Raw genomic sequence first — 23,295 nt, forward strand, 5'->3', positions numbered from 1 at the left:
GAACCTTAAAAAAAAAAAAAAAAAAAAAAAGGCCAGTTTTGTATGCATTATTTTGTAGGTGAACTGTGCCAATCACCACCTTTATGCTACTAATTATATCCCCGCGCTGATAATAATAAATGGTGCTGCATCCCGCTGTCTCTTTTTCTGCTCCTTCCATTGCCAGCAGCATACTATGTGCTCTAACCCAGGCAGATGAGGGGCTTTCCCACCATTGATCCCTGTTTTATGGGTTTCTTTCCACACAGGAGATTACACGGACTTCTATTCTTCACGCCAACACGCCACAAACGTTGGGATCATGTTCAGGGGGAAGGAGAATGCTTTGATGCCTAACTGGTGGGTAGTTCAGGTTTTTTTCTGGAGCAGCATTACTTTGCATTCTTATCTGTATGTGTATGTAATTTTGTAAAGATCTGAGTAGTATTTCAGCAATATATTGATTTGAGCTTATAGTGGATGAGAATCTGTCAAGAGTTTGATAACAGAACTGAAAACCACATTTTCCCAGCCTTAGCCGAGCCTGCGCTGCATTTCCTTACAGCAGCTGCACCGATTATAATGCAGCCCTCTGGTTCAAAGACAGATTCGCCTAAGAAATTGGGTTTTGCTGAGTAACAAGAAAGCGGGGCTTAAGCTCCAAGGAATTAAGTGGAGCAGTGGCACAGAAGTGCCTTAAGACAGTTACATGGCTTTGGATTGTCATTTTTTTACATCTTTATCTCAGAGCAAGTAGGGTGCAAATGTCCACGCCCATCTGCACAGAGCTCTCACCTTGTACCTCGCACCCCTGTGGTGCTTCCACCCCAAGCAGCTGCTCTGGGTGGCGATGGTTCCACAGCTAACCCCTGCTCTGTGATGCTCTTTCACAAGGCTGCACTTACCTGTTGGTTATCATGGCCGGGCATCATCTGTTGTGGTGTCTGGGACACCCATCCGGAGACCTGTGGGGCAAATGAGACCTGACAATGGTGAGTCCATGGTAAGCTTTTAATGTGGCTTCTTTGTTTTGTTTGTTTGTTTGTTTGTTTTTCCTCCACATCATAGAACAGTGGAAAGATCTGGGATACCTGGTCTGGGGTCAGGGCAAGAGAAAGCCCCGAGTTAAGTCCATCTCGTGTTTGCATGCCAGGCAGCATCAGCTGGTTTGCTGCTTCTGGCTGTTACTTTTATTTGCCTACTTGCCTCCCTGTCATAAAATACTCTTTCTTCTACCCACAGATAAATCTCCAGTGTTTGGTGCTTGTAAGCGTCTGGATATCGAGCTAGAAATGGTAAGATGGGGCTTTTTTTCCTTACCACTTAAAAACATTAAAATAGAAACAGGGAAGGAAAGGTAAGTTTAGCTTCTTCTAAAATGAAAGGCTCATAGGGTCTATTCCTGTGTTTTCCTCTGAGCAGTCTGTGCAGCAGGCAACAAAGATTTCTATGGTGGAAACCTTCCCTTCTGACAAATTTTTAGGGTGCATTAGTTCACTCAGTGGTTTGCTAATACAGCTGTCAGGCTGGAAACAGCTCATCTGGTCCAATCTGAGCACCAGTGCAGCAGTTTGGAAACACGCAGGTGTATTTTTTTTTTTCTTGGACACCACAGCCTGTTACCTGGTTAGCAGTTACCTCTGCACTGCAGCCAGGGTCTGTTAATGGGTGCTGAGGATTTTGGAAGTACAGGCTGGCTGTGCCTTGAGTCTAAGGCAGAGGAAGCCGTGGTTCTTGGGAATGCAATTCAGCCACCTCATCCTTCTGGCTGCAGAGATGAAATCTGTGCTGTGGGTGTTGTAACAACACATCCTGGGAAGGTGCATCTTCTTATGGCTTAGCGTGGTCCAGAAGGGAGAGCTTTATGGGACTGTTGATTGTGATTGGTATGATTTTTTATGATTTTATATGATTTATTCCCCATCTCTCCCATTTAAAAAAATAAAAAAAGTGGAAGAAGTCTAATACTAAGGGAAATGGTACTAAAAATGAACTGAAAGCCTTTAAAGTTTTATGCTTTCAGATCAATGCTACAAAGTGCGAGGCAGTCCCATAAAGTGGAGTGCATGAAGTGCTGCCATAGCTCTGCTTTGCAGCCTGAGTTTTACCGCTGGCTGCTGTGAGAGTGGATTTAGACTGATGAAGCCTTTGGAAGAAAAACCTTCTATATTGTTCATGGAAAGAAACAACTGAGATTCCCTGTAGATTTCTGTGCCCCGTGCTCAGGCTGTACATTTCTAAGGGAGCAAGTGCAGGCACCCCATTCATGACCTGTTTTACTCAGTGGGCAGTTTCTCCACCTCCTCCTCTTCCCCACTGTCATGACAGGCTCCAGCTGCGTTCAGTGTCCTTTCAGATGAGTTGAAACTCTTTCCTGCTCACTGTCTGCAGCAAACAGAGTCACTGCAGCGGGCAAACCTGTTCTGCATCCGGACTGTGATGAGGCGGGACCATTTTTGCTCCTGTGTTTTGACACCGTTGTGCCCTTGTTTAATGACTGTCTCTTAGCAACACTGTGCACTTAAGTATTTCAAGCCTGCCAGCTTCATGGAGGGGAAGAAATAGGGAGCAGGCCGTGGTTTTTGTCTAACTGTGTATGGGAAATGATGTAAAAATCCTATCCTGTCCTGCCTCTGTCGCTCGTGCATGTAACTGTCTGTGCAGTAAAGATTTTTAGCTTCAAAAACTTCCCTAACATTTTGCTTTTCAATTTCAGGCATTCTTTGTAGGTCCTGGAAACAAATATGGGGAGCCAATTCCTGTCAGCAGAGCCCATGAGCACATCTTTGGGATGGTCCTTATGAACGACTGGAGCGGTAATCGGTGCTGCGGGAGTCTGCCTGGAGAGGGGGTTACAGCATCACGGGAAGCCTTAGATGGGGATAAACTGTAGATTTTAATAATAGAACAGTGATCATTGGAACCACTACAATTGAAAGGGATCAAAATGAAATCCTGCTCAAGCTCTCAGTCCATCTTCAATCAATCAGTAGAAGCAGAAATTGCTGCCTAATGAAGATTTATTTACTTATGGAAGAGTTAATATCAGGCTAGTTTCTTCTGGGCAGGGATGGAGCAGCCCTAAGGATGGTGATTCCAACAGGGGATTGATTTCAGTGTCGGGGATAGGAAAAGTATTTGGCATTAGCAAATCTCTCAGTGTCTGCATAGCTTTAAGGAGGCAAAAGCATAGGTAACTAGTTGAAATTGGCCCCATGACTGGTACAGATCATTAGCTGGGTGTAAAAGCATTAACTAAACTTGGGGTAAAAATATTGGTTATATGGGGATGGCCTGACTTGTTTTAATGATTGTTGGCTTTTCTTCCTACTCCAGCTGGTCTGAGAAAATTGGTTTGAGGGTCTGAAAGGGATGGATTGAAATCAGGATTTGAGCACAATAGCTGGAAAGGGGTGGTGATAACTTCTGCAAGTCCACATAGCTGGTTCTGCAGCTGTGCAGAGATCCTTGTTACTCTTTTACAGGTGTGACGGCTCTGCAACTCCTAGGATATATTGAACAGCATTGCTTTGAATTTTCTCTTCTTAGCCCGTGACATCCAGAAATGGGAATACGTTCCTCTGGGTCCATTCCTGAGCAAGAGCTTTGGCACAACCATCTCCCCTTGGGTTGTTACCATGGAAGCTCTCATGCCATTCGTGCTGCCAAACCCTGTCCAGGTTAGCAAGAGAAAGGGTGGAAACAGAGGAAAAGCAGTGCTAGAAAAATCTCAGCAGGACTGGTAGGTCCCGCCACTGAAATCACTGAGCTGTACCAGTGCCAAACACTTTCTTGATGGACATTACAAGTGTGATCCTGCTTCCAAACATATGAAGATACCCTGGGCCCTTTGACTTCAAATGCTCATTGATGTCACTGGTGCTGGCACGTGGTATCCCGGGCTGTCATCCTGCCTGCTTGAGCAGGGCAGAAAAATAATCTCCTTCAAAATATCTGGAAAATAAATGGATCAGAGAGTTTCTTGTAAGTGTTTCATAGCCCTTGGCATCCAGCAAGGAGTGGAGAGAGTGGACTCAAGCCAAACCCTTTGTTCAAGCATTTCCAGGTGTCTATGTTACGTAGAAGTTTAGTTAAAATGGAAAAAGATGATAATAAAGAGTCTCTCAGAGAGCTCACCAACTTCTCTGTGCAGGCACAGAGCAAAGGTGTGCTAGCACTGTATTTGTTTTGGATTAATGTCCACACTGCAATGATGGAGAGGGCTTTTGGTGCCCACGAGCAGAAAAAGGAGTCGGATTATCACATCTGTTCAGAAAGGGGTTCAGAAGTGTGTGCGTGAGAGCAAGCACAGCAATAATCTGAACAGTAACAACGGTGAAGTGAATGGGGTGTGTAGCACAGCCTGGTTAAACAAAAAGTCACTGGGATGGCTTGTGGAATTTTCCCTTTCTGTTTGTTTAGACTGTGGTACCTTTGATATGCTTTTAGGATCCCAAGCCGCTGCCCTACCTTCAGGATGAGGAACCCTACACTTTCGACATCAAGCTCTTTGTTGCTATTAAAGGTACAGTAATGCTGAGTGGGTTCTAAAGCTGAAATTGCCCATTAGGGGAGGCAGAACCACCATGTATTTCAGACAATTTGCTTTTTGGCTCTGCAGCCCTCCTTTTCCATATTTGCCCATATTATCTCTGTCAGAGAAAGAGGCAGAGCTCTTCATGCTGGCTGTGCAGCAATGTGTCAAGGAGGGAATGTTTCCCAGATGATCAGCTCACAATGAGAAGGGTCTCTGTGGGGTCTGCTCGCATGGGCATTGAAAGAACAGACATACATGAGATTCAGATGTTAGCCCAGCTCAGACCCTCAGCTCATGGCCCTGCTGACTGGCAGGTCCAGGTGCTGCTCCTCTAGGAGAGCAGAGAGTAGGAAACGGGCGCCTTGGTACTGCCCCGGTGCCATCCACACGCTTGTTTCCTATGAAATGCTGGCCTTCATATTGGAATGGAAAGTGTCGTTATTTGTTTCCTGATAGGGATTACAATGATAAAAGAAGTCTCCATCCATGTGTAAAATCACAAGACTCCAACATCATTTATCCAACACAAACTATTTCCCTGTTTCCTATTTTTTGTTTTCTGCAGGAGAAGGAATGAGCAAGCCAACTACTATATGCAGATCCAATTTCAAGGTAAGAGTCCAGTATCTTTTATGTGTTTGAAATCTTTCTGATGCCATCAGCTCCAGCCTTAGGCAATTTTAAACACTCACTTTTGCATTAGCTGAAGATCAGACCTGGTGCACGTGTGCTCAGGGGACAGAGGGAGAAGAAAGGAGGGTGGTGATCATAGAATCATGGAATGGTTTGGGGTGGAAGGGACCTTACAGACCACCTAGTTCCAACCCCCTGCCATGGCCAGGGACACCTCCCACTAAACAAAATTGCTCAAAAGCCTCATCCAGCCTGGCCTTGAACGCCTCCAGGGATGGGGCATCCACAGCTTCTCTGGGCAACCTGTGCCAGTGTCTCACCACTCTTGTAGTGAAGAATTTCTTCCTTATATCTAACCTAAATCTACCCTCTTTCAGCTTATAACCATTACCCCTTGTCCTGCCACTACACTCCCTGATCAAGAGTGTTTCCCCATCTCTCCTGTAGCCCCCTTTAAGCCTGGAAGGCTCCTATAAGGTCTCCCCACAGCCTTCTCCAGGCTGAACAACCCCAACTCTCTCAGCCTGTTCTCATGTGGGAGGTGCTCCAGCCCTCTGACCATCTTTGTGGCTCTCCTCTGGATCCACTTCAACAGGTCCATGTCTTTCCTGTGCTGTGATAGCTCACCCCTGCTGAGGTGGGAGCACCTGAACGCTTGAGCTGCCCCTTCTTCAGTGCTCTTTCTGCTGCCGGCTCCAGGTGCTCAGAGCATCGCCAGTTGTGTGCCCACTCGGCAGGGAGCAGTGAGAGGGGAGGACTCGCAGAGAGAGGGAATTGCCTCTCGCTGTGCAAGGTGTGATGCAGCTTCACAGTCGCAGCTGGTAATTCAGATGCAGACTTGCTCTTGCAACACGGCTCCAAGCCTGGGTCTGCCCCGGCCCCTCTGCGGGCAGCACGGTGGCTCTGTCCCTGCAGGCTGGTGGAAGCAAGGAGGTACATGTACCAGCTGCAGGATCTCCCAGTCAGTTTTATATTCACATTTGGTTCTTTGCACAGTAATTACCTTAATCAGTAAATTGCTAGTCAGCAAATCGGTAATAAGATTTTTCTATAAACTCATTAAAATCCTGGACTTAATCATGGATCCTGGGTCAGGACCGCTGGCCTTAAAGAGGAAGAAGAAGATGAGAAATTACATCCAGTTGAAAGACATCATGGATCCTGGGTCAGGAGCGCTGAGAAATGCGAAGATGAGAAATTACATCCAGTTGAAAGAAGATAAATTCTCAAGGACTAAATTTCATGTTAAAGCATGTGTTATATATACATGGCAGCTCCTGGTCACCATTTAGAAAGCAATCAGCCAGGCCACAGTGACTACTGAGAATGCAGCACTAAGCAACTTTGGAGGTTGTTTGTAGACTGCTGAAGGTTCCTGATTAAATAAGGAAACTTTTCTTTAGGGGCAGTCTTACCAGCATCCTCGCGAGAATGTAGTACATTCTGCATAGGCTAATGGCATGCCAGAGAGGTTTGCCCTTTATTGTTTAGCTGCCTCTTTCTCTACAGCACATGTACTGGACCATGAAGCAGCAGCTGGCTCATCACTCCATCAACGGGTGCAACCTCAGACCTGGAGATCTCCTAGCCTCTGGCACAATCAGTGGACCTGTAAGTGTTTAAATAACGGTACTCACTGAGAACTGGTCAGCAATCCAAACCCTGCTGGGCAGGGCTTTGTGTCTAAGCCCTGCTTGATTCAAGCAGCCGTTGCAGTTCTTTCCTAGGCACTTAGGGCTAATGCTTTGGTAGCCCCAAAACTGCACAGAGAAGTAGTGGGGTTTTGTTGTTATTGGTTTTTGGTTCTTAATCTATCCTGTGTTCCTCTCCCTAAGAACTATTTTACTACAGATGCAAATTAATTTCTGTGCACAAGGATCCACACAGCCCATTTATACTCAGTGAAACACAGCTTTTTTATTTCTGAGTAGAATATAAAAGGTGTGTGGATATTACTTGTAGTTTCTCCAGTCCTACATATTTGGAGCTATCTTCACAAGCTGTTGATCTGCTTGTACTGTACTGCCACGTGCACAGTTGTTGTAATATATGGGTGAGGTTCTGACACCTTCTGAAACATCAAATGTAAATCCTGTTCTGAAAGACAGCTGCAGGGTAAGTTGTTTCCAAGCTGGGATACCTATCCTTCCATTTTTATTGTTTCTGAAGTGCTTTTTGTTTCCTCTAAACTATTGTACTGCATATTGACATTAAAGACTTACAAACCTTTGCCAGCTTTGCTCTTCTGAAGAGCATGATGTAAATAAAACTCTGAAACGTGACTACATAAAAGCACTGGATTTGTGGAAATTCCCTCAATTTGTTTCCATTCTTTCTGTAGCAGACCCAAAGGGCTTTTACAGGGTTTAGCACTATGTTAAACACGCCAGATAATGGCTGGAATCATGACTGGTTACAGCGAGCAAGCAGTTAAAATGCCAAGGCAGGAACACAAGCCAATGTATCAATGAATTAAATCAACAGCAAAACTCTCTTCCATAGAGCTAACATACTTTTGTGTCTACTTCCAGCAGCAAGTAGCTTAACAGCAGGACAGATACTAAAAAGTTGTTTATTTGTTTATGAACTCTTGCTGCAGGAGCCGGAGAGCTTCGGCTCCATGCTGGAGCTCTCCTGGAATGGAACAAAAGAAATCCCTCTTGGCAGCGGCCAGTCTCGTAAATTCCTGCAGGACGGAGATGAAATCATTTTGACAGGTAATGGCTGAACAACTGCTCTTACACCGCACCGAGGACACGTTTCCATAGGTTGATTCCAGTGGTGTAAGCGCCCAGAAGGGAGATGGGCTCTTCGGTACACACCTGCCACACGAGCACAGTTGTTTCCATCCTCCCTGTCAGGAGGCACAAGCAGGTGGATAGGAATTTCCCTGCAATAAATGCTTTCTGGATGAGATTATTTGCTTTGCTAAGGAGTTGGTGATCTTGCCGTGCCTGTGGGTGAGAGAAAAGGGGATGATGCGGCTTTTGACCTTATGGGCACAAATATCCTGGGACTAAAAGTAGTTGATGCATTGTTGCCACCACAGTCCAACTTTTGCATATAGAGCAGAGTTTAGCAAATGCTGAAAGAAGTTACTTTGCAAATAATATTCCATTTGTAACATATGCACATTCAGTGAAGTGTGTTGCAAATCAAATATGTGGGAAACGGCGTGAAGCCTGCTAGGACAGCTGACGAGCTCCCCTCTGAAAAGGGCATTGCCTGAGAAATGTTTCATGCTGGGCCATGGTTATAATTTTCATCCTAAGAAACGGAGGATTTTCTGAATTAAAATTTACTGTTGTGGTTCATTATCTAAATCCCACTCCTACATCTTTTTAATCCAGTGACTAGTTTGAAAAAAATTTATTTTTCCTTTCATCTTGTTAACACCTTTATGACTTTGAGGGGGCAAATATTTAGCAAAACAACCATGAGAAACTTTTGATTCAATCCTGTGTATGTCTTTGCTACCTCGCCTACTGAATTTTTAGAGAACATCTTGCGGGATGTTGTGCGTCATCAGATGAGATCCACCCAACGCCACACCTGGCTCTGGGCAACTCCATCATGCTGATGTGACCAGAGATAGTCTGCACGGAGAATAAAATGGCTCAAGCAATGAGAAAACACTTACAAATGTGACTTAGGGCAGAGACAACACGAGTGACTAATTACTGTGCAGCAACCTGAAGGATATCAAGGTGTGATGCTAGAATGTGTTCACAAATCTGTGCCTGCTTAATCTGACCAGGAATTTCAGGATTTTTGCCAAAACAGTCTAAAATTTCTCATTTTTTCAGAAAGCTTTTTAACAAACCAAGAACTTTCCCATGATGGGGAAAAAAACCCATTTACATATATATATATATATATATATATCTGGATGTATTCCAGTCTCACAGTGATGGCTCCGTAAGCAGTTTTGGTAGTGCTGCAGCCAGAGCCCCAGTGTCTGGCAGCCTGTGCAATGGGTTTGGAATCCTGTTTCAGTGAGCTGCTTCCAGTTTTGTAGGTGAAGATGCTGAGACAACTGGAGATTGAGATGTACTGGAGAGAACAGTGGATGATGAAACCGAGGAGTCCCCAATACTTCTAATGCTCTTCAGCCTTCCAGCAACCCAGCAACAACTCATGCTGCCCCGTGTAGGCATCTGATGCTACTCTCCATAGGCTCCCTATAAGTTGAGTGCACAGAGATGCTCCTCCAGCAGTTCAGAGTACCACATTTCCCTCCAGAGATGCAGATCTCTCTCCAGTAACTATACCAGAAACCCTAATTAGGGTACAGCTAGGTATTACGCATGTCTCTTTGGAGTTACATGCTGACATCCTTGTTGGCAATGAGCACGGTGCATGCGGGAGCTGCCAGTTGAGGGAAAAATGGGACTGGACCAGGACCCATGTTGTTCTTCATGCCCAGAACAAGCTGCCCTTAAATAAATACTTTAAACCCTGAATGTCTTTTATCTTTAAAGACGGCATGATAGCATTGTTGTTAACCTGGACGAAGGCACTGTTGCCCCAGTGGGACAGTCTCACGTTGATCAGTCTGTTGTGGTATTTTACACCAGCAACAGTTTGTGGCTGTAGTGATCAGGGCATTGCACCATTCACGAGAGCCAGGAGCTGCTGGGCTGTCTGCTGGGACAGTTTGGGATCTGCTTCTATTTAGTGATGTACGACAGATCCAGCGCCTTTAAGGCACCCTTGAGGCGGGGCGAGTGCTATTGCATCCTCTCCTGAGCCAGTGCCATTAGCTCTTGCCAAATGCCCAACCCATAATTTCTAGTCTCCTATTTCAAATTCTTGTTCTTGCTCCCCTTTTGGGAGCTATTTCAGAGCCCTAACACATAAAATGAGAGAAATATATTTTTTCCCAAGAAGTGTGTCTCAGGGAGGGAGCATTGCAAGGGAGGGTTTGCTGGTGGTGTGCTGCAGCCAGCTGCAAAACCCTCCCTGCAGCTCCTTGGCACTCTGCTCAGGCTGATGCTGCTGGCAGCACAGAGCTTGCTTTGTTAAATGCTCTGCTCCTTGCTACTGCTCTAAATCGTAGTTGACAGCAGTGATAACTGAACTGGACTGAAATAATAAGCCAGCGCTCAAAGGAAAGCTGACAATGAAGCCTAATGAGACAAATGGAAACTGAGCTGAGCCTTAAAGCAAGTGTCTTACTCGAGTATTGCTTACAAATGAGGATTACCCGACAGATATGGGGATGGTGTCCATGGGCAGGCTGTTAGACAAGCACTCACAGACACCGCTGTCCTTGGAAACGCTTCATCTCAGCCTGGCTGCGAGAGCAGCACTGTGGGTTAGAGCTGGCAGGGTCTGGCCTCCTGCCCTGCAGCCTGAGCCCACCCCACCCTCCTCTTCCTCCGAGGAGGTTTCCACTGATCCACGCTAAAAGAGGGAATTAGAATTAACCTCCGTTCTGTTCAGCTCTCTCTTGGCTTCTTGAAAGCAGCTGGTTTTTATCCCATGCAGGGAAGAGGGCATATTCCATTATTTTAAGAAAATCCATCTCTAACTATGAAATCAGTCCTTAAAATACAGCGTATGCCACTTGTGTCCTTCCTTTGATCAGCTGTTGTTATCAGAGAGCTACAGTAGGTCTCCTCAGCTGTTTCTTCCCAGAATAGTCTTCCCAGATGAGCCAGGAGCCCCTGGCTGTGTCCCCTCCCCGCCTTCATCTGCAGCTTTGCCAACGGATGCTGCTGCTGGAGCAGCTCGGCTGGCCCATGGCAGCAAGAGGCGCTGCGGCATCTCCGTCCCAATGTCATCTCTCCCATCACGCAGGAGTAGGGAGAGATTGAATTGTCCTGTAGTTAGAGATGTTGTCACAGGCCAGTAACTTCAGGAGCAATCAGCAGACCTTCAACACCTCTTTCTATAATAGAGGATAAATGAACATTTTGAATCAGATGCTGAGTTTCTCATGGAACTAAACTACTTGATTTTAGTGAGTGAAACAGATTCTGGAAGGGTAAGTCCTGCTGGTTGAGGGAGTTTAATGATCATCTTTCTGGCTATAAGCATCCCAGTGCCCTAAGAGCAGCCCTAATGCTGCAGACAGAGAATCCAGATTTACTTTAATTTCCAGGCAGAAAAACAGCTTGCCAGTTAGAGTGATAATGCAGCAGGTTGGGTTTAAAAACAGAAATATTGCACATCTTGTTTACTCTTTGATCAATTCACTGAGCTTGCATATTGCTGTGTTTAACATTTTGTGCTTCTTTTTTTCTTTTTTTTATATTCCTGGGCTACTTGACCTCTTCCAGGTGTTCTTTTTTTCACCCCTCATTGCTTTTCTGAAGTGCTTCCACTTGTTTTTTTGGTCTCTTTATGCCTTTATTGACTTTTATTCCTGGTAAAATCCTGCTGTCCTTACAGAACAAGCTGTGCTGTTTTCTGGTCCTAGGTTACTGCCAGGGCAATGGCTTCCGCGTGGGATTCGGCCAGTGCTCAGGAAAGATCCTTCCAGCCCTGTCGGATCCATGATGACTGGAGTAAGGTGACATCCGAGAAGGAGGATCTCTTCCCTCACCTCTAACAGTCACACTGCTTTATTCAGATTTATTATTTTTATATGAGTGATTGGAATCTTATTATTTTTAATTAACAATAAACATCTTAAAGAGGAATGTGGCTCTGTGGTGCGATAAGGAAAGGATTTCAATGCTAGCTTAAAATTCTCGAATAAGATGACTGAAATGGAAAGTGAGATTCTTAACTCATCTATTATATTAATATTTTTTCATAACTATAAAAAGAGGCTTTCAAGTAAACTTAAATATTCAGAGTACCAGGTTGATGATAACAGCTGAGATTGCACGCTGACTTCTTTTTTTCACAGTGTTAATATGCTGGAGGTAAAATCCTGAAAGCAAGTTGCATATGGATGCTAAAAACTTGTAGACCATCCTGAGGAAAAGAGGGTTATGTGACTATGCCCTAAACTAATTTGTAACAAAGCAATTTGCAAATGTGATAATCAATACCACTGAAAGCAACAGGAAAGCAAACCAAAAAAAGTACTAGACAAACTGACAACCTTTTAAATAGCGAAAACAAATTGTACTGTAAAAAAAAAAAAAACAAAACCAGCCCACCAACAACCAGCTAATGATGACCAAGAAGGTTCAGCACTAAACTCCTGAATCTTAGAAGGAAAATCTGTGCGGGCTTTGGAGTTCAACCCGTACACGGCAGCACCGATGACCTGGAAATAAACCCCAGCAGGCTGCAGCCCCCAGCTGCCCCCTCCCCTGACTGGGAGCAGGCGGGATGTCCCTGCTCCTCCTGCCCTTACACGGGCACAGGCAGCTCTCCGTGCCCCAGAACAAAGATCAACAGCAGCCCTGAGATGGGGGCTGTGTTGGGGCACCCCTCAAAAGAGGGCAGGGAGATGCCTCCTGCATCTTGCCCTGGTTTTGGAGGAGGGAATTCCCCCTTTCTCTCGCCTGGTGCACCAGCTTCCCTGGGGTCAAGGAGAGAGGGTGAACTTCATGGCTGGAGTCATCTCCAGGTGCTCACTGGTGGCAGCCACACCTTGTCACCCAACAGTGGCTGTGGTGGGAGGACACTGAGGAGGCAGAGCCCCTTCCTGCACTCCTAAAAGGCGTCTCTTGCTGTGGCATCCCCGTGCAGCAGGCAGTAAACAGAGCCACATGCCACTTTTCTCAAGTGGAAAGGGCATCTGCTGTCTCCTGCTGGTCTAGAAATCAATTTAACTCTATGGCCAAGTGCCAAATCACATCAATTAGAGGGATATTACTGACTGAAGGAGCTCAGGAGGCCAGATAATGAACTCTGGTACAGTGCATGGGGAACTTGTTAAATATTTGCTTGGCCCTCAAAGTGAAGGGCCTGATGATGCTGCCGGCTCCGTGCAGTGACAGCAGGATGAGCGTGGGCTGCAGCTCTTGTGGGGCTGCCCCGTTGTTCCTCCCAAGGTCTGATGGGTGGTTTTGCTGGTGTGGACCATGCTGGTACTTGACATCGTCCTGGGGAGCACCTGGTGCTCATCGGGAATGTGTACTCCTTGGCCACACAGGAAAGAAAAATGAATTTGCAATGAAGATTAAGGGGAAAAAAGTGGCAGTGCAGATAAATCACTGCTAATGGGGCGTGTTCACTGAAACGGGCTCTCTTCCAGTCTGCAATAACAATAGTCCCTTTAAAGAATGATACTTGGAGGATCATCCCCAAATCAATTTAAATTTTTAGCCTAAGACATTCCACTATCAGCAGGAGGAATGACCTGGCCAGGAAAGCAGTGGCTCCCTGTTGTTTATCAAGGAAAAGCTATTTCCCCTTCAGGCTCTTGGGGAATCTCGGAGTTGAACTAATAGGCAGATATTTATTTAATGTCCTCTGACTCGGTTGTGAATTTATGGCATGCTTTGTGCTCTGTTTGACCTGAAAGGACAACCACAAGTTGACACCTTCTCTCTTGGATTTAGCAATAACTCAGGCGGTTCCTCTGAGCACAGCCTGGCTTTTCTCCTGGCAGCAGCGGGAGGACACAGAAAACATTCATCCAGTGGAGAAATTTCTCTGCAGAAGCAACATCCACATCACACCTTGCCTTATCTGATGCATTGGAAATGCAATGTCTGAGGAGAGGGGTGCACCCACAGAGAGGACATCCACCCAAGGGCTTCTCACGAGCAATCCTTTCTTTGCCTCTTACGCAGAGCTCCTTGATGCTAAAGCTGCAGCAGCAGCACACTGTGGCTTTCCCATGGTGCTCCATCCCCATGGAAGGGTTTTGGTGTGCTGAAAGGAAGGGTGCTTTTCTGAAAAGCTTGGGAAAAAATCTCTATTGACAAGAGCTGGTAGAGATGTCAGGACAGTATGCTATCAGTCATGAGTTTTTGACCTTGATGTAAGACATTTTGCAGCCAGGAAGGACCACAGCATCAGGCTTCTGGGTGCAGGAGTACTTACTAGAAACTGTTAAATCCATAATGCTCTTCCCTAGCTTCGTGCAAGGCAAATGCAAGTCCTGTACACAAGCAATGAGTTCCTCTCCCAAAGAGCCAACCTGACACTGCAGTTGCTGCTGACAAGTGGAAATTGGGCTCCTTGCTTGGACAGGCAGGAAGGTCAGTGGTGTTGAGAGCCCTACTGCAAATCAAACCCCGGTAAGACGGAGGCACCCAGCCACAAATCCCCCCAAGTGGGTCCACAGCCCCAGCCCTGAAGGAGGAGGGTGGCTTTGCATCTCCTGCAGCCACACTGTCCATGCCAGAACCACAAACCCCAGTGCCTGGCCAAGAATCCCTGCACCATGCCAGGGATGGGTGGGAGGTGGTAATGTCCCCCCTGTGACCCCAAGGTGACAGAGCTGAGCTTCTTTAGCCTGGGGACATCTGGAGAAGCCCCAGGTTCCCAGAAGGTGGAGATTTTCTGGCAAGGAGCTCGCTCAGACACAGCTCTGAGAGCAGGTTTCAGAGGTGCGCTGGAGAAAGTCCAAAACCTCACTCAGGACAGAGCTCAGAGATGTCTGCTGCATGGATGGGGGCCAAAAAGACAGGAGATACTAAAAAAGGAGAGAAACTTTTTTTATACCCAAGGCCACTTTCTTTTCACCCCCAGGAGAAGGCAGTGGGCTTCGTTCGGGTGGGTCCACAGCCAGGCTGCCCTCACCCAGCACAGCGAGCCCAGAGCCACCAGCACTCCTGATCCTCACCCCTGCCAGGGTGCCCTGCCCTGAGGGGCAAATGAAGAGTACATCTCTACTGCAATGTGCAGTGCTGGCCTAAAATAGCATTGCTCTTGCCCAGGTCTAGGCCTCCAACACAAGTTTTGGGAAACACCCAGGTGCTCTGGGCACCTCCTGCTTGCTCCAGTTCCAGCTGTGGCCACTTTGCACCCTTGGCCTTTAAACTGAAGGTCGTGGAGCCCCTTGCTTGTTGATAGAGGAAGGTGTCTAGAGGGGAGGGGTGAAGCTGAACAGAAGGGAAAAGATGAGGCTCCTGGAGCAGGGTGGCGTGCAGAACTCATGCTTAGAAAAGTTTCTATTTGAAGTGCTGTTTCAATTGGTTTGGCCTCCTCTACATAGAGCCTCCCCTTCACTTCTGGGAGCTTTTGCTGCAATTAGGCTGGAGCATGGCTCCTTCTGCTTCTAAAGGTTATTAATTTTAATTAGATTTAAATCTGTTTTCCTTTAGTTTGCTTATATTCTGGCTTCCAGCGAAGATAAAAAAAAAAAGAAAATCAATATGAGAGCTTCTTTTCCTCTGCCCTGTTGTAGCACCAGGTTTGTGACCTGGGTGTTAGAGAAGAAATTCCTCTTTGGATCTTTAGAGGCCTGGAGGAAGAAGAAAACATTTCTGCTGTGCCAGCCACCTGGGAGGACTCGTTCAGGGTCATGCAACACTGTGTGGAAAGAGAGACCCTGCTTTCCTGGCCAGAGGAAAGGGAAATGCACGGCTAAATGGAAACCACGGCTCTTGTGCTTGCCTAGAGCATCCTTTTTGCTGGCTGGGTGTTCCATGCTCGGTGAAGATCAGCAATTCCCAGCAACGGTCCATGCCGGAGCATGGTGATCCTGGGCGTGAGTAATGCTGAGATATGAAAGGATATATGAAAGGATGTGGGTGCTGCTTCTGTGTTGTACTGCTCATCATGGGGTGGTCATACATGCAATGAATCATAGTGCCTGATAATATTTTATCTGGTTTTGGTATTTTGCTGGTAAGAAAACTAAGGGCAGCGTCTGTTTGATACTGTTACAGATGTGTTTTCTTATAGATCTGCTTAGTGTGTAATGAAAAAGCTGGGTATAATTTATAATAGTGCTGTTGGTATAATTAAGTGTCAAAAGAAAAGCGTGGCATAAAACCCTAAAGCATATTTCAGAATTTAAAGGAAGCAATGGATTTTCTGTGTGAAATGCTGGCATTCTTCACCAAAAATAGTTTTTTTGCAGAGATTCTAATTAGAAATGGATGCAATATCATGGGGAAAAAAAATAACCAGTTTTGATGAAAATGTTCAGGTCAGCAATATTCATAATTCCTTCATTAGCTAGGCAGTAATAACTCAAAGTAGAATGCTCTTTTAGTAGCCATTCCAGGTCAAGGTGGTGACTTTGTTAAGAGGGACAGAGCTGGTAGGGGATATTCACATTGGTTTTGGCTTTAAGCAGTAAGGCAAGAGGCCATTTCTCAGGCTTGATTGCTGCTTCTGTTCAGGATGCCCATGCACTCGCTGCTTAGTGAGAAGGAAAGAGGTCATTTCTGGAATTTTAAAGTTGATTGAAGGCTTTGGAAGTACGTGAGGGACATGATGAAGTACTGGCACCAGACTGCACCGTACAAATCTGCTGTTCATCCTTCTCGTGTCCCCTCATTCCCAAGAACGTCTTCATGTCAATGCTCTCTGTTGCACACATTTGGTTTTTCATGAAGTTTTAATTACAGACCTGGGCTTTCTAATTTTTTTTTACTCCGTCTGCTCCATATTATCTAACTGGCAGCTGTACCAGAGCCGGGGGAGACACGGTTAATGCAAGGGGAATGCTGCAGGAGCAGAAGTCCCTGGTGGCAGCTGAGCACATGGTGGGGTCAGCAGTAGCATTGACACCTTTGGCAATGAATAGGAAGGGACTGGCTGGGAGGTGTAAGTGCAGGGAGGGTTTCTTGTCCCCCTCCTCGCGGTGTGCTGGATCCAGGGCAGATGTGCCTTAGGGCTCAGGACCTGCCACCCTCCAGAGTGACAGATGTCCTGGAGCTGCCATGTCCTAGGATCCTGCCCTGGGGGGGTTCTGGCCTTTGCCTGGGGGCTGGTGGGTGCCCAGCTCTGCTGCCTGCTTGCCCCTCTGAGGCATTTCATTTGTTCTGCACAGGCAATCCGGCTGCTGCTTGAGAAATCCAATTTGCCTTAAATATAAAATATGTTTCGAAAAACTTCACTTTCCTTACAGCTTCAGCACACTTAATGCAATTTTAATACGTTTTTGATTGATTTCTGGTTTTCCTCTGGGAGCTGCCTGGACAAGACTCAGTACAAAACATGGAGCTTTGTAACTAAGAAATGTATCATTCAACATTTCTTAACACCGTTGTGGATTGAATTGAACACTGAGAATAAATGGAACCAGGAATCTTAAACTGTGTGTTGCATTAAAAATGTATGTGTGAGCAGTGTTTTCCTCCTGGTTAGCAAGAAGGAGTAGTGGCCAAACCATTTTTAATTAAAGTAGTTTTTAAAAAAAATAAAAAGTGCAATTGCAAAAGAATGTTGACTGAAATAAAGAATTCCCACTGCAGCGTTAAGACATGGTTAAAACCGGGAATTTAATATCCTTTACTTAAAGCAAGTCATTTAGGCTGTAGAACCACAAGACAGGTAGGACAAGGGGTGTGAAGCCTGGCAAATCTGGGCTGACAAGGTCAGAGACGGAATAAGGAGGGGGAGAAGATGAACTTAAGTTCTCCAGCCTGTGTTTAGCAAAATTTTCACCCCATGGGCAGCTCAACTGAAGCCATTGCAGCAGCACAGCTCTCCCGATGGCTGGTGTGGATGCAGCACCACTGTGGACCAGGACTGGAGCAGGAGAGCTAGGGCATGGGTGTCGCTCCATGTTGACCTCAAAGATGCAAAAATGAGGGGGTGGCTGGCTCCTTGCCCCAGCAGGAAACTGCAGGCAGGTCGTGGTGTCACTGCTGTCGTCAGGGCTCTGCAGGTGGAGAAGCTTGAGGTTTGCAGGGTTGTTCATCACTGGGAGCTAACAGGGGACTGTGTGCAAGCTGCACGTAGCACAGGGACTGGCATCAGTCTGGCTCCATGGAAGCTTAATTTTGGGATGTCTTGGAAAGTCTCTGCCTTCATCTCTCATACACCCGCCCTGTTTTCTGGGGCATTGGCTGCTAGAGTGAACCCGTTAGATACGTGAAGTCTGCCATCCTCACCTCACCCTCCCTTGGTGTGCTGCAGAGACTGAGCACAGTGTTTTCCCCCTCGAAGTCCTAAGTTTTCTTGGCTTCTGAGCTCTAGTAAGGTGGGTTAAGTTACTCAAGTTACTAAGCTGGAGACAGCTTGGGATGGCACAGGCTGCAGCAGCACTGCTTGTGCAGTTCCCTGGCTGGCATCAGTCCCTGTTTCCTTCAGAAACACCTTGATGCTCACAGTTCTCCAGAGTGTCTGCCCAAATTCAGCCACTGCTGGCTTCAGTTCAGATCTACTCTATATTGGCTGTAGCAGCTGCTCTGAACGCAGTGTAGACTCCAGCCTCTGCTTCTGACTAGGACATGGTTAGTGATTTATCAGTGGGGTTTTGTCTTTGTGGCAAACTGGGTTTCAGGCACAAAGGTCCTTGTGCCAGAGGACTCGCTGCAGGGACAAGCAGACACATGAAGTGCCCAGCTTTCAGGTGACACAGCCCTTTAGGGGAGGAGTTCCCTGGGTGCTTTTTACTCGGTATATCCCATACACTGTGGCTTCTTCAAAGAGACCCTACAGATGCTCCACACTCCTCATTTTCAGTTGCCAGCAGGAGGGACTCCACTCTCAGTGGCCCTATTTCTTTCGACATGGCATTTGTTAGTGATAACGAACGGCAGAAATACAGCATGCTGTAGTCCCCCACTGAACTGAAGCTCTGCTCAGCTCAGTGCTCTTCCTGACCAGGCAAATAACCTGAAACAGTCCCTTTGGAGGGGCTGACCTCCCACCTGGAGCTCTGTCAGCTCTGTCCTGAGCTCCCGAGAGCCTGCTGTGGGCTTGCTATGCAGGGAGCAGCCTTCTGCTCTCACCCCAACCCTCCAAGAAGGGTTGTCAGGAATGTGTATCTTTCTTGAAAATCATTGTTGTGTTGTGGGTGTTTTTTAAGAGGTCTTGGCAATTAGCAGTGAACCACAACAGAGACAACAAGAAAGCTTTCCATGTTGAAGCTGTTTATTGCATTAGATAAATACATTTGCAACCAGTTTGAATTGTTTCCTCTGAGTACAATTGCATAATGATTAAAAAAGAAATAAAACTAGCAGAGGCACTTGTTGCATGCAGCTGAAGTTACTACCAAGCCCAGCGATGCATTTTAGCCCTGCTAAAATAGACTTTTCTCCTGGCCATGAGTGGGACTGGCAATGGGTGGGAGCTGCAACGACCCACCTCAAGTGGGTGAGTCCCAATTCTCAATGCAAGGAAGATAAAATTTCTGCTTTCAGCATGATGTTTAGTATTGCTTTTGGTTAAAGAGCGGTGAGGCTGTGTGACTGTAACCAGTGAGGGAAGGCAGAAATTAGAATACATTATATAAATTATATAAAAACAATTGCATTGACTTTTACACAGTCATGTTAAAAGGTTGGACATGAATATGTAGATGCTTATGGAGACCTTTTTTGTCAACAGAAGGATGGACTTGACAGGCTATGTCAGGAAGATAAGTTCCTTTTTATTAGAAAATAGAGCTACCCAGAGGGATGTCTCTTCTAGGATCTTCAGGAAAAAACATACAATAGTTTGTACAGCTGGACAAACAAGGAAAAAAAAAAAGTGGCAAACATTCTTGCAAAGCAGACTTGTTGATTTGCTTCCCCAGCATTCGTAACCCTTTGTGCTCAGGCAGGCTTTGCTCCTGCCAAGGACACAGTGCACGACTGACCCTGATCTCTGCATAGCCAGGCAGCCTGCTCAGAGGCTTAAACCTGAGCACGTGCGTAAATCCTCATCTGAACAGGCTTATCAGTGACGCGTGACAAAGCCAGAGAGTTCTGCATGCAGATATACACTGAGCGGAGGAGTGATGACAAGCGCTGGTCTTGCTCTGCATCAGCTGTGAACACAGACAGGTGATCTGCAAACTGAAGCATCTCTAGCCTGGAAATAGATTTATTGGGGGTGGGGTTTATTTTGTTTATTTGGTAAGTAGCCCCACTAGTATAAAGGTGGGATATGAGACTTAGTGATAAAAAAAATGGGTTCTAAACTTTAGTCCAGGGAATAGAAGCAATATCCTTTGAGCTACAGCATCCAGTCCTATGGCATGGATAGACACACTCATGAAAAAGACACTGATGTGTGGTGAACAGTGACATTCACACTTGAAAAATTTCTCAGTTACTGGTGATTAACTGGCTACCAGAAACTGAAGCTAAATAACAGCCTGATGAGCAATCTGCAGTGGGTAATTGAAGCAGTGGAGGTCTCTTCATAGAGAATAGCAGGATTAAAGGCAAACCTCAAATCTCCTGCCTCCTGAATGGCATCTCCTACAACAGAGATTAGCAAAAATGGTGCAGTGCAAAAGATTCATGCAAAAATCTCCACATGCCTCATAGCCTGCTATTTTGGGAACTCTAATCACAGTGCTGAGCACCTTGCATCCAGACTGTCCTCAGAAATCAGCGGAATAGGTAACAAAGCCAGGTGCCATTTTGCATGACTCAAAATACTGTAATCTTAATGAGAGAGTAAATGGAGGTCTGGACAAGTCCTCTGCCTGGGGAGTATGTTTCTACTGAGATTCAGACCTTCCTCATTGATTTCAAAAGGAAGAGTTGTAAATCAATACTTTATTTCTGTGTCCCTAAAACTCCCCAAGTGCTTTCTGGTGTTATGAGACAGACAAAACAATGTGAGACAAGTTAATATTGCTGGATCCATTTCACTGATGAGTAGACTGAGGCACATGAAGTGACTTGTGTGATCATCAAATTAATCTGTCACAGCTGAGAATAGTAACCTACAAAGTCTATGTCCCAATTCCTTGCCACAACCTTTCTCATCCATTGTGCCTTGCCTTATGGCAAGAACCTAGAGGTCACGATGGTAAGGAAGAGGTGAAATAGTGAAACACTCTTCTTGCAGATTTGTGCTTTCAAGTCTTGTCTACTCATGATTCTTCTTGTGGTTGCAGAACCTATTCCATATTGCTTCAGCAACTCCTTATAATCCCTTAAGCCAAACGTAGTCTCTAAAAAAGGCAGCTGTGAGCAAAGCTTAGAATTTAGCAGACAGAGGACATCAATTCCTCAATTCTCACTCTTCAAATGTAAATAATAAATTTCTAAAGCTTCCCTGTTCACTTGTGCCTTCTTGCATAATGGCTGCCTTAATGAATTGAGAGAAGGAAATGTACAGGTATCCACCTTACAAATTTGTGGAAAAATTCTTTCAAAGGTGCTGAATTTCTCTGAGGTAGAATGCATATTATTGTATGTTACTGGAACTGTTATGCCGAGGAGTCTGAGTGACAAAGCCAGGAGCAATGCCTCCTTGCTTATGGTCTTTGTCATCCTACTTGTGTGTCACCCCACTGAAGTGCACCTGAAACAAAAGATGGATGGCATTTTATGTGGAACCACGCTTTGAAAATCACAGCAGCTTCTATGTAGCTGAAACCAGCAGTGTGCAAGCTCTGCTTCGTGGACTTCTGGTGCCTACCAAGCTCATTGTACATGGTCTGATACATCTGGCTAACCCACGGACCCGCAGCAGGTGATAAAATGCCAAGTGTTTGCATGAGTAGGATAGAGCGAGGTGGTGCTATACAGGGTCAGCAGCAGTCCATGACCCCCTTGGGAAGTGTAGTCTGAGTGCTTCTGTATCCTGATTCCTGGAAAGATGACTGCAGTGTGGTAGGGAGTGCATGTGCAGAACCAAGAGCTGAGAACAAATCTGTTCCTAAGACCCTACTTAACCAGGGGTGCTTTAGCGCTTCTGCTTGGTGATGCTCTGGGATACAATACTATAAAATCTGAGCCTTTTTCAAAACGCAAATATGACTGAGGAAGATATTTGAAGCAACCTATTTCCAGGAAAGATAAATTTTTGTTGCTTTTCAAAATTCTGATGGTTACCCTGGATTTGTGGGAGGACAAACTGTGCTAGACCAAGAGTTGTATTAGGAGAGTCTTGTGCTACTTGAGTTACAATGATAACTGTTTCCAGTAAAATAAGGGTTGCTGCATAGTGTTAAACTGTGCTCCCAGAATGGCTTGCTGAGATCGTGATCTGTTGGGTGAGAATCATTTACAATCTGTGCTCTTAGAGATATTGCTGTTGCCCTGCATCTCTGAAATGGCTGTTTGTGTGCTGCCCTTCCCGGTGGGAAAAGGCCGCCTGGATTGCAGCATTTTATGGCTCTGCCTAGTGAAGTCCTTTCAGTCATCTAGATGCTGCTCCTCCCATGTAGATGTAGGGATGGCGCTGTAAGGGTCCATGATGACTTTTGCGCAGCGAATAATCATCACAATCAAGAAGAGGCAGAGGAAGACAAAACACGCTAATGTCAGTCCCTTGTCCACATCAACGTACACGGGCTCTGGGGTTGGTCCCTCCATTGCTTATGGCGCTCTTCATCTGGATTTATACTTACTCCTAACATCATCAACCACCTGCAAAACAAACGCGTATCAGGCACAAGTGGCTGCGGTCCCTGAGTGTGGGGAAACTTGAGGGAAAAAATTCCAGGGAAACTGGAAACAGAAAATTGCCCTGTGAAGTATTCTTACAGGGAAATGTCAGCTCAGGTAATTGTGAGAGCTGTGAACAGGAGTACCCTCATCTCAATCTTTTTAATTTAGCCCATAAATGTTTCTTGCTAAAATATTAGACAATAAAAAGAGATATTAACAAAGAAAAGAGGAATAGTGGCAAATGAACAGTATCCACTCGAAATATCACCTCTTAAAAGAGCTCCTGATACTGTCCTTGTCTCAGCATTTCCCAATCAAAAAAATATTTCCTCTCCTCTGCTAGCGTGTAACAGAAGACAAACGGCAGAGGAGACTGTCTCCATCCCAATTTTCCTCTGTCTCAACATCCCCTGTCTCTCATTGGCACAAAAGAAAGTGAAAATTAAGTGTACTTATTTTCCATAACACTTAATCTCTGGTACTCCTAGTTTGTACAGGCAATAGAAGATTTCTAAGAGCACTATCATTTTGAAGTGGATGTTTCATCACTCCGAGAGGTACAGACGATTGTGTGATTAGTACAAGGATTATTTTGTTTGATGGAGATGTCTGCATAGCTGAAGGTCTGCTCTGACCTCACCATCTGAATCCATAACCAAAATGGCTTCAGCAGAGACTGACTCCCTTCTGCTTCTGCAAGTTTGTCTCTGGATAGTTCATTAACTGCTAACGCAAATTGCTTTGTATGATGATGCAAAGGAAAGGAAC

The 23,295-nt window shown here is 45.7% G+C and overlaps 2 protein-coding genes across 2 annotated transcripts in view; one reads left to right on the forward strand and one right to left on the reverse strand.

Moving 5' to 3' along the window:
• FAH (fumarylacetoacetate hydrolase (fumarylacetoacetase)) overlaps positions 1 to 11,686 on the forward strand; it is a 17,147-nt gene extending 5,461 nt beyond the window's left edge. Inside the window, 10 exon segments of the mRNA XM_010078698.1 lie at positions 249 to 339; positions 874 to 971; positions 1,222 to 1,274; positions 2,696 to 2,795; positions 3,529 to 3,659; positions 4,429 to 4,504; positions 5,082 to 5,128; positions 6,659 to 6,760; positions 7,749 to 7,866; positions 11,574 to 11,686. Coding sequence (XP_010077000.1) covers positions 249 to 339; positions 874 to 971; positions 1,222 to 1,274; positions 2,696 to 2,795; positions 3,529 to 3,659; positions 4,429 to 4,504; positions 5,082 to 5,128; positions 6,659 to 6,760; positions 7,749 to 7,866; positions 11,574 to 11,653 — 896 coding nt within the window. The 3' untranslated portion in view covers positions 11,654 to 11,686.
• A 10,586-nt stretch (positions 11,687 to 22,272) lies between these two features.
• LOC104465589 (cortexin-2-like) lies at positions 22,273 to 22,452 on the reverse strand. The gene has a single exon (XM_010078699.1). The coding sequence runs from the start codon at positions 22,450 to 22,452 to the stop codon at positions 22,273 to 22,275; it is 180 nt and encodes a 59-aa protein (XP_010077001.1).
• Positions 22,453 to 23,295: the final 843 nt, after the last annotated feature.

The sequence above is a fragment of the Pterocles gutturalis genome, unplaced genomic scaffold (genome assembly GCF_000699245.1).
Source record: "Pterocles gutturalis isolate BGI_N339 unplaced genomic scaffold, ASM69924v1 scaffold12128, whole genome shotgun sequence".
NCBI classification, from domain to species: domain Eukaryota; kingdom Metazoa; phylum Chordata; class Aves; order Pterocliformes; family Pteroclidae; genus Pterocles; species Pterocles gutturalis.

Excerpts from the sequence above, each read along its gene's own strand:
- LOC104465589 (XM_010078699.1), bottom strand. The coding sequence starts at position 22,452 with ATGGAGGGACCAACCCCAGAGCCCGTGTACGTTGATGTGGACAAGGGA.